The sequence below is a fragment of the Andrographis paniculata genome, unplaced genomic scaffold, assembly GCF_009805555.1.
Source record: "Andrographis paniculata isolate CXL003 unplaced genomic scaffold, ASM980555v1 Contig54END, whole genome shotgun sequence".
Classification (NCBI taxonomy): domain Eukaryota; kingdom Viridiplantae; phylum Streptophyta; class Magnoliopsida; order Lamiales; family Acanthaceae; genus Andrographis; species Andrographis paniculata.
This window is the reverse complement of record NW_026137589.1, coordinates 5,269,795-5,284,989: the sequence shown is the minus strand read 5'-3', so window position 1 is coordinate 5,284,989 and position 15,195 is coordinate 5,269,795. Positions and strand designations below refer to the sequence as shown.

The 15,195-nt window shown below is 34.0% G+C and overlaps 2 protein-coding genes across 2 annotated transcripts; one reads left to right on the top strand and one right to left on the bottom strand.

Moving 5' to 3' along the window:
- Positions 1-41: 41 nt before the first annotated feature.
- On the bottom strand, positions 42-4,815 carry LOC127255770 (lysophospholipid acyltransferase 1-like). The gene is made up of 8 exons (XM_051281495.1): positions 4,305-4,815; positions 3,788-3,843; positions 3,119-3,339; positions 2,619-3,027; positions 1,928-2,013; positions 604-667; positions 402-514; positions 42-318 (listed from the first exon to the last, which is right to left on the bottom strand). The coding sequence occupies exons 1-8, from the start codon at positions 4,610-4,612 to the stop codon at positions 181-183; spliced, it is 1,395 nt and encodes a 464-aa protein (XP_051137452.1). The 5' UTR covers positions 4,613-4,815; the 3' UTR covers positions 42-180.
- Positions 4,816-9,429: 4,614 nt separating this feature from the next.
- On the top strand, positions 9,430-12,811 carry LOC127255503 (probable transcriptional regulator SLK2). Its single transcript, XM_051281031.1, has 9 exons — positions 9,430-10,299; positions 10,462-10,593; positions 10,766-10,814; positions 11,127-11,338; positions 11,427-11,495; positions 11,577-11,677; positions 11,800-11,893; positions 11,978-12,047; positions 12,180-12,811. The coding sequence occupies exons 1-9, from the start codon at positions 9,430-9,432 to the stop codon at positions 12,809-12,811; spliced, it is 2,229 nt and encodes a 742-aa protein (XP_051136988.1).
- Positions 12,812-15,195: the final 2,384 nt, after the last annotated feature.

Here is a 15,195-nt window from a genome sequence, read left to right as displayed (position 1 = left end):
TATATTTGTATCAAGGCAATAATAAAGTTGCACTAAAACACTAAATATGAAAGTATAAATCTTGGTAATCCGTGGAAGTATGACATCTTTGGAACAAATTCTTACAAACAACAAATGGAGCAAGAACTTGTAAACCAATTAGAACTTCCCAGCTCTCAAGAAGATGCAATTTAAACCTCACTAATCTTTCCGGACTTTAGTTCTGGCTGTCCTTGCTGGCTTTATAACATTTCCGAGCAGGATTAAGAGAACTGGAATAACGGTTCCAACATAGTATACACTTCCATATGCAGCTATTGTTTCATGCAGACTTAATACCTGTTCACGGTATAGCATTTTACTTGATTAGATATTTCTATTTTAAGCTGAACATGAATGCAAGGGTGAAGAGATGAACTAACAATGAAACCAATGCAGGAGTAGTTCAGAACCAAAAGTGTGTATGCAAAATTCAATAAATCAAACAGCTTCTTCAAGAGAGTATTTTGGCTGGCTTGCTGCCACCTGTAAAGTACTGCTCATTGAACAAAAGTGTCAGAAGGAAAACAATTGAAAATGGTTTTGATAATAAATAGTGTTATTATTATCATATAAGAATCATACCCCTTGAACCAGCAATCATTAGAGCAGTCTGTACAAAGAACATGAGGTACCCAGGATACAGCCCCTGTGACACAATGAAAGTTTACAAGAGTGTTATGATACTGCCCTCATTTCACTCACATACAACCCTGAAGGTAAGAATTGGAAGAAGCCGTTTGCATCAGCAAGAAATATTCACGTTAGTACTTAGCATCTCAAAACTAATATATTCCAAATCAATGACATGAAATTTTAGTGTTGCTCCAGGGCAAGCAATACAGACAATGGCTGCCACAACTAGAACCTCTTTGTATTTTGCAAAGTAAATGCGGAAAACACTATAGAGTTGATTTTGCAGAAACACAATCTTAAAGAAATTGAATTATGATCTGTAACTTCCAAGATAATAATATGATCAATTTCTTTCACAAACATCAAGTCATGATCTATAACTAAGGGAAAATGTACATATGATTTTTTATTTTGTGAGAAATTATGAAAGAAAGTAAATGTATGGAAGATTGGAAGGGAGAGCTCACATAAGTGTAAGAAAGCTAGAAGATCGATCAACTTTGGGAAGCACATTACTAATATGGCATTCTACAAATAATGGCACTTCTAGAGGTGTACAGAATACAAAGTGAATAGAACCATTCAATGGGTTTCGGGTGTCTAGTTGCTAGTATGGATAGTAAACTTCAGAAGGAATGTGCTGACATAGTAACTGTGTGTTAGGGACAAGCCAGCCCCACTTCGGGTGTATACCTGACAGGACAAGCAAGGGCCCACTCACTTTGGGTTAATTGTGGATCTTTATTGAATCTCTTTATTTTATAAGCATATAGCAATTGTCTTTTAAGTCCTAATAATGGAGTTATTTGCTAGTTGATCCCTAGAGTTAGCATAAATAAGAGAGGTCAGTCATTGGTAGGGTTAGCCAAGATTGAGAATAAAGACTAAGGGAGAGACTGGTTATTTTCCGGTATTTGTGACAATTTACTATTGAATAAAACACTTATCATCTTCTATCAACATGATTGGTTTCTTTTTCCTACTTTTGCATTTCACAGGGTGGCATATCCTATCAAACAGTAGCATATTTATAGCATCTCAATTGCAAATGAGAAATTTTTGGTTCAGTAATAATGCTTTTGATAGTTTACATCGACAAGAACAAGGTAACGGACACATTCAGAATCACTATTTGATGAACCTCATGCAACCATGCATATATAGGTCGGGTACCAACCTAGATCAGACTGAAGAAACATCTAGTGTAGCTTTAAAAATCAATCAAAGAACATAAGTGGGTGGTGATAGAACTAAAAGATAGCCTTTAACTTACATGCCAAACTGCACTGACAGTTTGAGTAGCAAGCAACTGGAAGAAACCTGGCTTCTTACCTTTCTGAACCAGCCTATCATAGACATCTATTGCAAACAATAACAAAATTATATTAGTTTAACATTTTTCCAAACATAAAAGTGAATATAAAGGTACATAGAAACCTAAACAACAAGATAGAAAGTGAAATTTGGATTCATGCACAGTCCAGTGGCAATGCAGCTGGGGAAAAACCAGTCCATAAAAGCTTATTAACATTCTTTTATGATGTAATGAAGTGAGGCATACATTGAATGGCTTGAGATAATTTAACATTAAATGGCTTGAGATAATTTAACATTGAATATCTTTCACCTTTATTTGAGAGAGGAAAAAAAAAAAAGTCTTAAACCTTCTTCTTGCTTGCCAGAGAATCTCTTTAAGTCTCAAATCTTATATTACTGCAAGCAAAGACAACTTGAATGCTGTTCTTTCAAAAAATTAAAATATCAAAACAAGAGATTTACATGTAAAAGATTATCAATTATGGAACACAAGTTTGTATTAGTACTAAAAACTCAAAATGCTACAATATTTTATCCTTCCATAGAACTCCATCAATCAGTGAAACAAACTTGTTTCTAGAAGAAAAAAACTAATAAATCACACATTACTTGAGGTAGAAACACATTCTAAAGGATAGTGAACTTACAATGTCTAAGCCAGGTACTGACTTGAATATTCCAAACAAGTGGTAACTGCACAGAACTTGTGGCCAACTCAACACCTAAGATATCAACATTCTTTGCACGGTCCCACTGCAGTTTGGGGGGGTTGGAGTCTGTCCACCCACTAAACCCCAAACCAGAAATAATAATAGAAGCTTCTGAGATTGACCATATAAAGTAATACTTCCAACGAGCAGTGAAGCCCGTCATGTACTGGTAACTTAATCGTTTCCAAAACCCATATTCTTGATATAGAGGTTCCATGAATCGGGAAAATGGAAAATGTGGAACAAGATACAGATAAAGACCCATGCAGACAGCAGCCTGCAGAAGAGCTCTGACTGTTGCCCAATAAGGGGAGGGGGGCAATCCCTTCCCCGCAGGTTGCCAGATCTATACAAAGTAATATTACAGCCAAATTAAAAATAGCAATGCTGGCAATTCAATACATGCAAAAGTATCAATTACGAACATAAATGCATACCCCTTTCTTCTCAGTCCAATCAAGGTAATCTTTCATTTCATACACAGGACCAGCAAAGTGGCTTCCACAACAGAGACAGTAACCCACGTACTCAAGAAATGATGGTAGCTTAAGTAACCGATTCTTCTTTTGTGCCTCACGTAGGCTTTCCTCTTTGAGCAATCCATCATTATAATTCATGGCACATGATATGATTTTCAGGGTAATCACCATTAGAGCTCCTGAAAATTGACAAAAGACAACGATTCAAAAGTATTTCTCATGAAAATATGAATTTTATTTGTTCTGACTAAAGTAGCCCATAGAGACCACCATAGTATGACAAGTTTTGAATTTGAAAAGTTGAATATGTGCTTCACATTACGTAAAACCTTGACTTCATATTTCACAGCCTCATCAATTTCCAGACATCAAAATTAACAGTTTTCAGAATGACCCGAAAAAAGAATGCAAACTTCAAATATATTGTTGGTTGACTCCCACGTGAAAAATAATCAGAACATGTTATACATAGACATGGTGCCTGAGAAAAAATATATATATATATGTGCTTGAATATTAAACATTGTGGCTAACACAAAGCTTACACATCATCGTTAAAAGACAACAGTAGTTCTAGTGAACTCAAATGAAGTTGGAGGTTATAGCAGAAACTGAGGTTATGCTGACCTGTAGCATCTATACCTCCTTCCTTCCATGCATCCCCACTCATGTAGTACACATGGCTACACATGTAAACTACTAGTCAAAATTTACCATTAGTGAGGCATATATTGGTATCGAATAAGCTTTGTATTGTAAGTTTATAAGTGAAAAGACCAAAAATCAGGCTCCAAAACCACCAAACTAAAAAAGCAGAAAGAATAATAAAAATATACCAACTGCCATCAGTTTTATCACTCGGTAAGTAACTTAAATCCATGAACTGCCCTTCAAAACAAGACTATCAAAGCAAATAGAATTAAGAAAGGTATTCTCACACTGAAAAGGAAAAAGGAAAAAGGAAATGAAAATCTTCAATTCACGCAATTAAATAAAATAGTAACAGCAAGAACAATGACCAAAGCTATATTTCATACAGAAAAACATCAAAAAGACGTTCGAACCTAAAGTTACAACGATGAAGCCAGAAAGCCATCCAAGATCAAGAACGCTCAATTAATTCAAGACCAAAAGTTAAACTCACCACCCAATTAGGTATCCAAACGCCAGAAAGAAAGTAATAGCTCCAGAGTACTTCCGGCAAAGCACCATCGACGCGTAACCTAAAAGCATCGGCACTAGAAAATGCAAATTAGACGAGAATCCAAACGAAAGATACGAAAGAACCGCGCCGGTCACCGCGGCATAGAAATGGCGAGCGGTGGGTCCTCCGGGGACGAACCGGTGGAACCAGCTGACTGGAATGGTGGCGACGAAGCACAAAAGAAACCGAAGAACCGGGACCGATACTCCAATCGCCGCCGCCATGGAATCCATCGCCGGCAGGCCCATAATTTCCCGATTACTCGCCAGACAGCCCTAGGCTCAACTGTCGAACTTGCTCCAAGACTCGTAGTTGGACCCGACGCCTCCTTCTAGATATCATCGTTTCCGTAGAAGGAAGGACAAACATTTATATCAGGACAAGTACAACCCCCAAAACCTACTGTGCGGCAATTGTTCTCACAATATTTTGAAGCACCCAGGACTCCAACACCAGATGGATCCACAGTCCACACCATTCCGTGGAATCATCTTGGCTTGTGGTCCTGGGAGCTCTTCGAGATTGTCACGGGTTTCGGTAGAATCCAAAGTCGTGGTTCACAATTTGGTCAATAGTTATTGTTCACAATGTTAATTATATAAAATTATTATATAAATAATTAAATGTAGGTGTGTGTTTATTTTAAAATCAAATTGGTTATCACATAAAATAATACTCCTATGCAACTATTTTCTTGTATAATTAAACATTAGTGTACAAATTTAGGGCCTATCTAACGATGGCAGTTGCTACCGGTCCGCAGCTGCGTTGGATTTCTTAAGTTGGAAGCTAAATTATGAGCAATTTAAAAATTTTAAAATATATATTTATATATTTTTAAAATTATATTTTAATTAAATATAAATATTATTGGTATAAAATAAAATTTTATATAATTCAAATAAATACATATATATATAAATTTTTATAAATTTTATTTATAAATAATAAATTAATTTTATAAAATATAAAAGATGTTTTTGAAATGTATAAATATATTCCATCAGAGTCTATTTAGATTTGGGCACGAAGATTGAAAAAAATAAATATTTTATTAAACAAATAATAAGTAAATATTTTATTAAACAAATAATAAATAATTTGAAGTATTTTTAAAAATTTAGTTAGAAGTTAAAGTAAATAAAGAGAACAAATGTAATAAAGTTATAATATTTGTTGTAAATAAATGAAAATAATAATTACAAACAACCAAATTATCATACTAATTCACAAAAATTAATAATCATTATAATAATAATAAAATAGATTTATTTGATTGTAATTTAAAATTGATTTAAAATAAATTATTAATTTTTATTTTTATTAAAATAATATTTTAATATAATATTTTTATAAATAATAATAATAATAATACTTCATTTGTCTTAGAACAATTGACTCATTTTATTTGTGATATATTATTTAAAGTAATGAATTATGATATTATATTGCAATAAAATATATATGAAAAAATTTTAGGATATGTATTTATATTTAAATATTATAAAAATTATATTGCAATAAAAAAATATACGTAAATATTATTTTCTAGATAATAAAATTTAATAGATAGAAAATACGTCTATTTATTTATAATTAGTATAAATTAATTTTATAAAACATGTTGCACCCTGCATCCATAACAATAATACTATTTTTTATTTTTATCTATTCCAAAACAAGAGTACTAATTATACTGTCTACCTAAAATAATACATATTTTCTACACGTAAATCTATAATTAAACTAATATAATACCAATATTAAAAATCTATGTAAAAAATAGTCTTATGGGAACGGAGGTAGTAATTTTTTAGAAAGATAAAAATAAAAAAGATTTTGAGATATCCTATTTGATATATAATATTATATATTATAAAAATTAATTGAATTAAAATATATTTAAATTCAATTAATTTTTACTTCAAATAAAAGAAAATAACAATTGTTATAAATATATCAATTGAAATGTGACTAAAAATAAAAAATCAAAGATGGGAAGGGGTGGAAGCCGAGGTCAATGACGTCGTCACTGAGCAAACCCGGAGGCGTTACAGAACAGAACCCGGTGGCCCGACCCGCAGAACTGAAAACGTGTCCACACCCCCATGCTGACGTGTCAGAATAATGGGCCCGCATAACAGCCACATGTACGTAATGATATTTATATTCCTTCCCGCGAACTCCTCTCCTCAGCCTACTATCTCTCACTCTAGACTCTACACATAGACATAGACATGTATGTAAGAAATGAACGACACCTTTCTATTGTTCTGCCATCACTGCTCTGAGAGATGAGAGCGGGCCAAGAATTGTCTTTCAGCTTCATTTACATTGATGGTCAGTAACTATCTTTATTTATTTATTTTGCATTAGATTTTTATTTTTATTTTTTTGCTATTCTGGTTGAATGAATGTTGCTGCAGTACATATATTATTACTGTTAGGGTGATGAGTACGCAGAGGAAAGGGGGAGGAAATGAAATGTAGAGGTAGATCTGTAAAATAAAGAAAACGGCTTGTGAGTTCCATTTGTTTGAATTCGTTAAAGTTAAACGAGTTGAACATAAACCAAAATTCTAGCACGTTATGTTTGCGAACGAGCTTGAGGTTGTTCAAGAATGTTCGACAACGTTCATTAAAAAATAAACTTAATATATTTATCATGTTTTTAGAATATAGTATTCAATTATCTTTTCTTACACATTTTTCTTAATCGAGTATAATTTTTTTAGTAGATTAAGAAATAATAATGTTTTATTAACCAGTGTAAGTGTAAGAATATAAGGGGTATTTTGATATTTATATAAGTTGAGACAGATGGAGTATCTCTTATTGAGCTTAGTCGAGCAAAAAACAAACACAAAAATTTCTTAATAAGCCAAGTTCAAACAAAAATTTTAGGTTGTTTAGAAAATAAATTGCGAGAATTATAAAAACGAATTGAGTATCAATTAAACCAACTCGAGGATAACATCCTCTTTCCGCAAAATAGTCACACATTTGGCAGTGCCTCCGATCTTCGGCAATGCCATTCACAAAGATAAAATAGATTCGCCTCTCATCAGAGAGTGACATTTCTAATCATCGAAATTCTAGTGAACTAAAACGAAGAAGAAACCAAACTATGTTGTAAAGCTAGAGACTTTTGCGGGAAGAGCAGAGAGAAGAGAATAAAGGAAATTGCTTCGAATTGTGTGTTTGAGAATAAAGAAGGAGGACCCATTCTGTAACGTATGTCATTACTGACATAGCGGCCAAACGTTGATTCCATTCTTAATTGCAACGGATATACTCGTTACCGAATATGATTTTATATAGATAATTATCCTTGGGCCAAGTACTGGAGTTTTCCTTTAAACTTTGAATTTTGGGCTTGTCTCAAGGCAAATAAAATAGGACTTTTGCATCGGGCATTGGACTACAGTGAAAACTTGGTCTCGTCAAGCCAAGCAATAACCAAGCCTTTAGCTCCAAGCTCCAAACCCGTGTCCATGTCCGGTCCGGGCAAACAATGTGTGTGGCTTGCTGGCCTTGACCTGGCTCGACCACATTTCTTGCCACCTTAATTAAATTATTTTGTATTTAAATGCATAATTAAACTATGCATTTAACAACGTGAGACTAAATTTAGTACACTTGTTTAGTTAATCACTTAACTAATTATGTAGTTACCGCAAAACCTCACATTTTAGCCCAAATGAACTCTATTGGTCCATTTAGCATTATCCAAGCCCAAATAATTCAAATAATTATTTTGTTTGACCTAATGCATTTCTACTCATCGAATAATCAGTTTTGAAAAAATTTGAATTTAATTTTTTCAAATTAAATTTTATAAGTTTTATTAAACCGATTTATTCTACATAACTCGTATTTCTTAACGAACGAATATGAGTTGAGCTTAAACTTTTAACAAGTCGAGCTCAAACATGAAAAATTTGTCTCAGTGTGCCTTGTTAGAAGCTCTAAGAGGAGGACCAAGAGTTTTTTTTAGAGCAAAATGCTGTGAACAATTGATTAGTGTTTGGTGTACAAAGCAATCTATGAAAGATTGCCTTCTTTTTGTATTTTGGTTTTTGTTCTTATTTTTGTTAGATGAAGTAGTTGTTGCATGCTATGTTTTGTATCGACAATGAGTATATTTTTATTGGAGGGCGAAATTACAAGGTAAAGAAATAAATAAATAAATAAATAATTCAAAGAAAATACAGCTATCGATGGATGTAAAATCCATGGATTTTAATGATCAACCATCGTCTTTTCCTCTTTCGAAAAGAATTTATTATGGATTTGTGTATGCTTACTTGGATTTGCATGGATTTTTAGTAAGTGCAATAATTGAAAATCTAACTTTTTCCCCAAGAATGATACCTTTTAAATTTCGCCATCCATTGGTTCCTTATTCTTTATCTGTCGATCCATCTATTATTTTTTTTTGCGGTATACTTTGTTTATGCATAGTTTTTCCGATCGAGATTGATATTTTCTTGGTTTTGCCTCATCTATGGTTTTGAGAAGGATCAGAAACTTAGATTTGTTTGTTTTTTGTGATTTTGGCACATGTTACAGGTTAACAAGGAGTCAAAAAGTTGGCGATACAAGTGTGAACAGCCTTTTCCGCATTGTAAGTTTGTCACAGCTTTTTGATTCATGTCCATCGCCATATTGTGTAGGCTTCACACGTTTTCACTTATTTAGTTTCCTTCAGTCGGTCGATCATTGTTTTTTGTCTTTATGGGATAGGTGGATGCGTTAACACTTTATCAAATCCCATTGTGGTTGAGGAAAATTTTCCTTCTTGTGTTGTAGAACTCATTCGCATCCAGATCATGAGATTAAATCCCGGCGAAATGTTTTTAACTGCTTATCATCAATGATATTGTGTCTTGTCGCTGATTATGTGATTTATTAGTTTGCATATATATTTATCCGATGATCGTGTAGCTATGACAATCTGATTTCAAATCTAACCTACTGTTGGCTTTGCATTTCTGTAGGATTTGTGTTAGAGACGTATAAAATAAAATTTTTCAGGTTTCTAGGTATCGCTCGGCTGAAAGAAATGGATTCTGAATCTTCTCCGAATTCCAACAATCAATATCCATTGCCTCCGACACTTTCTAATGAGACTCAAGGAATCCTCGATGCTCTAGGCTCTCAAAGCTCACTCATAAACACAGATCATTTGAGTTCAGAAAATGATTTGCCAGAATTGAACATGGAGATGTTGTCAAATGTGAATTCGTCTTTATTGGAAGCTTTTCCAAATTTAAGATCAAGTATTGGTGATAATGTCGATTCTGGACTTGGCAACTTGATCATCCCATCCAGTGCTTATATGCAGAATCTTGAGAATACCAATATGGGGAATTTCATGAGTACCCCATCGGCGCCTATGCCATACTTGAGCAACAATGCCATGAACCTTTTTTTGGTTGATGATAATTTGTATCAGTTGTATCAAGGCATTCAAAGGGAGAGGCTACAGCAACAGTTGGATAGTGTTGCATCTTATACAGGCTTAAACGAATCAGCATTGCAAAATCTCCATGGTTCATTTCCTATTCAACTAAAACCAGAGGCTCTTAATCCGATTCTGATGAGATCGACCTTAAATGTCAACCAAGAGAATAATACCGAACAGCAAAACCAGATGATTCAAGAAGCAGTGTTCAATGACTATAACCCACAACTAATGGGAATGCTTGAGCAGCTTAGAGTGCCAACTCAGTTACAGCCACCAGTGATGAATTCTGCTCCACAGGCCTGGAGGTCTCAACCACTGGTCGGAAACCAGCTTCCGAAAATGCAGATGACAAGCATTTTTCAGGACCAGAGTGATCAACAAGGAACATTGTCACCATTGCTCGATGGCGACATTTGTTCCCAGAAGTTCATGAAGTATCTACTCTGTTTCCGAAACCACATACGGGTTAGTTACTCTTTCAAGGCTTGAAACATGCCTTCTATGTATGTGTGTTACGAGTTTTTTAGTTGTTTGTGTTCGTCGAATTCTTTCTGTATTGCAAGTTGGAGATACCAGGTTGGTTCCAAAGTTCTTTGATCTGACAAATGGTTTTTGATTTCTTTACAGGAAAACAACATTAGTTCTTGGAGGAAATTTGTTACTGAGTTTTATGCACCAGGTGCCAAGAAGAGGTGGTGTTTCTCTAATTATAAAAATGCCGAGCATGAAGTTAACGGTGTTTTATGCCCAAAACCAACGGTTAGATGCTAAAAGTTGCATTCTTTGAGCACTCAATCATTGCTTTGCTTGCAAATATTTCATTGAATATTGTGTCTTCTATGACACTTGAATATGATTTTTAGTTCTTGTAGTCAATCCTGGGAATTTTTGTCTACGATTATCCTAACATTCTTATATTCCATTGTTTCAGGAAAAGTGGTCTTGTGACTTGTGTGGTGCGAAATCAGGAAAGGGACTGGGTAAGCATTGCATAACCCTTCTGTATAATATCTTCTCAATCATAATTCCTTACATATTTTCCGACTCTGCCTCCTTTTGGCGATCATCTAATTAGTCAATAGCTTTTTACGACTTTTGAGCCTTCTGTTGTCCATATCTTTCTTGGTTTCATGGATTTTGAATTATCCTCAATGTATCCATCTGACTTGTATTATGCAACCATTTGTTTGACGTTGTCACTGACTCTACATAATGTATTCAAATTGTTGTTCCTTTGATGACTGTATTCATCATATATATACATTTTAACATTTCTCCTTTTGGTTTGTTAGAGGTAACTGCCAATGCATTCCCCAGGGTGTTCAAGGCAAAGTTTGAGTTAGGTGTGCGTGATGAGATTTTGTTTTTAGATTTGCCTCGACCACTGAAAGTCTCATCTGGATTAATGCTGGAATATGGGAGGGTCATTCAAGAGAGTGTGTACGACGGGCTACGTGTTGTTCATGAGGGTAAACTTCGTGTGGGTTTCAGAAATGACTTGAAGGTATAAAATTTCTATGTTGTTCTCATTTCATCTATTTGAATTGGAAGCAAAGCAATTATTCAAGGTTCCATTTCTTGGTCTTCCATAGATAGTGTCCTGGGAGTTTTGTGCAAAACACCATGAGTTATATATACATCGAGAAGTTGTTGCTCCTCAGGTACTCGATTCAACTTTCCTAATGCAAGCATGCATATATATCATTAAGCATCAAATGAATTGAAGCACTTTCTACTTGCAGGTTAAACAGATTGTTAAATCTGCCAACAAGTGTCTACAAGACATTCCAAATGGCTTGCCTTATAGAATGTCGACAAGAGAAACACAGGAAAATTATAGAATGTAAGTGACTAATTTAATTTTCGACTCTCCGTAGCTAGCTCAAAGGCCAAAACTCATTGGATTTTTGGGGGAATTATGCATTATCATAATTCAGTGTCTTTGGTGAAAATTTTGTTCCCCAGGCTTGACTCAGCAACAAAAGAACTCGCACAAAGTATAGAATTTCCATTGGTGAATGCCTTGGGATACCCCAGGCAATTCATTAGGTGTCTGCAGGTAAATTCACTAGTAATTGTCACATAGTTGAGAATTTCACAACAATGATTTTGGGATTAACATCTTCACTTGCCTTCTCTTCAGATGGCTGAAGTGGTTAACAGCATGACAGATATCATCACATTAACCCGTGATACCCAAATGGGACCAATCGGTAAGTGTCCAAATGTTTCCTTCTTTTGTGGATGGTTCTTAGCTTCGTTCTTTATCTAAGCATGAGTTTTTGTCCTTGCAAAACTATAGCTAGTAATTGTTTTAATGATGTGAACTAAACTTCCATTGACAGAGTGCTTGAAGTACACATCTCAGCTCAATACAAAACGAGCGATGGAAGTATACATGGGCTGCTCCAAGAATCCACCAGCATTTTCAGAAAAGGTTGCTCCTAGACACAATCCAAGTGGCTACAGGACAAAGCCTGGTGGTTCAGGAACCTTGGAATCGGCTTTAGCCAACCTGAAACGACGGCCACTTGGTGAACGCTATGACATCTCTTCCTTGAAAAGAAAGCGACCAGACCAGTCATGTTTCATGGATCCGTCCAGCCAGGCTGAGGCTGCAAGTTTGAGACAATCTATCAACCCCCTTGGACAGAGTTTGCCATCTCCATATAGCTTTCCTAGATCACAACCTACAAACTTCAGCAAAGCTCTGCCAAATCAATCCTTATTCGACAAGTTGCTTTTTGAGATGAACCTTGCGAATATGGAGAAGAACCAAAGGCTGCAATGTGGTGAAAGTTCTAAAACTACTCCTGTAGAGGCAAACTCAGCGGACACATCAAAAGCTGTTGCTAACATTCCTAGGGCTGAGAATCGAAGCTTAGCTATCAAAGAAGAGTTGCCACCCTCTCCATTGCCGGGAGTTCAGGAACATTCAGCAACAAGGTCGGGTAAAGGGGAGGCCTTCAAGGAGTGACTTCAAAATCATAATAGTTGTGGGCTGGTAAGACATGCTATTTCTATTATTATTATTATTATTGGGTGTTGAGGAGATTGTGTTGTGTTGCGTTTGTTTCAGAAGTTTTGTGTGGAAACATATATGTTATTGTTGCGTGAGTTAGAACAATAAAGTGAAGATGTGGGACTTGGATGTGAGAGCATAAAGAACAATGGATTATGTGGAATTGCTCTCACATTTTTATTATTATTATCATCGTTATTCGTTGTTATTATTATTATTAACATGAGAATCCGATATAGTTATTTTTTTAATATAAACTGGATAAATTTTGAATGTGGTAGCCAGCAAATCAAGTTGGTTGGAAAAGTTACTCAAGAAACAAGTTTTAAATGGCATGCTCAATTGAAAAGACATAGGTGATATTCAAACTAATTCGAAGTTAAGTTAGTGATACTCTGTTAAACTTTTGTAGATCTAATGGTAAAACATCCTTCACTTGACCCTAAGTTCCGGATTCAATCCTAGTTGGTATGAGTGAGGGGTTGAAAAAAAAAGTTAGACCCTTAGTATATCTAATATTTTACTATACCTAACATTATTCTTAATGACTTTAATAAGTAAAACACTTGAGTCCGGTGAAAAACTTCAAAGAGCAACCGCATAGATCTAAAAGCAAGCTAAAATTTGATAAAAAATTAAATTATTTTTTAAATTTCGTAGTTCCGTATTCAATTAAAAGAAACCTTCATCATCCTCATCATCAATATTATTATTATTAAGAGAAAACCTCGTTATTATTAGTAGTAGTAAGATTGTTTGGTTAATTGAAGTTGAGCCAAAAATACATAAATATAATTTTAATTTCTATTATATATATATAAGTTTTATAATAATATATTAATTTTTCATACAAAATATTACACCCAATATACATATGTATATATATAAAATAATCAAAACAAAGAACAAATCCTCTAAAAAATTCGATTGTTAATATATTTTAAAATTATGCCTTTAAACGCAAGGAACATTATTAAAGATGTTAAAGCTACATTAATAAGGTTTAATTTTTAATGACAATGCATTAAGAAGTAAGTGTGAAAGGAAAGTTTTCAGCTATGGACATTATATTTTAGTTATAAATTAGTACATAGATTATAAATATATACATATATATACGAGGGATGATATCATACACAAATTTCAATAACTGATTTTCATTTTTATTTGAATGTTAATTAATAAGAACTCAATACAATTAATACTCACACTCTTACCATAACATAGGGATTGGGGAGGAGCTTTCTCATTATATAATTAACAATTGTGTTCAAATTGTATATTTATATCTTTAATTATTTGCTTATTAGATGACTCACTTCACCTATTATTTTCGTGAAAGAAATAGCAATTATCTTTAATGAATAACGTGGCCAGCAGTAAATTGGTCAACCCATACTTTATGGAGGATATTGACATAAATTGGGCTATATGAATATTATAATTTTTTTTAGCATAATAAAATATATGTTCTGGGACTTTGCAGCAATTATTGAATTAAAATACTATATATATTATAAAAAAAAATATTATTATTACATTAAAAAAAAAAAAGACTACCCACAAATAAAGTCCAAACAGTGAAGCCTATTAACTATGAAGATATAATAACATAACACTACAATATTTGAAAGAGTAATAGAATAGTTGACCATGTAAAATTCCTCCAAATTAATGGGATTGCTGAGGCAAATGACTAATTTAGATATGTACCTTGCAATTAAGAAAGAAAGTATTTAACTAATTTAAGTTGTGAATGTTTTTGGTCTATACGATGCTGCTATTGCTAAGCAGTAGGCTTGTAGGTTTAGCTTTCTTCATTCTATTTATTTAGTTCCACTAAGTTATCTAAAATAATGCAAACTAACATGCTGTGTGCCTGTATTTGAATTCCTTTACTGTAAAACAATCTTCAACGAAACTGTGTAGGTCAATCCAAAAAAGGCCAGGTTCAAAATTTCACCCCCCTCAAGAAATTTACCCCCCTAGGGCAAAAGGGCACTAGGTTTTTGCTAAAGAGGGACACAAACTTTTACCTATTGACCAGGACCTTTGTCCTATAATTTCCAGCAAAAGTATCATCTTCTTACAACCTACCCATGGCTCTAGACAAAGGTCACTATTTGTCATCCTCAAGTCCTTTGAATCAAATCACTAATCCTACTAGACTGGTCATTCTTCATTTCCAAAGGGAGATTTTTCAAGAAATAAACATGTATAGACATATATAAGCAGTTGAAATAATGACATACCTTCAAAGTTCAAATTGTGCTGAGGGTTTTCTTGTACTGTACGGGTCCAACCTGCACACGAGGGTTGAGGAGGTAGTTCCAAGAAAT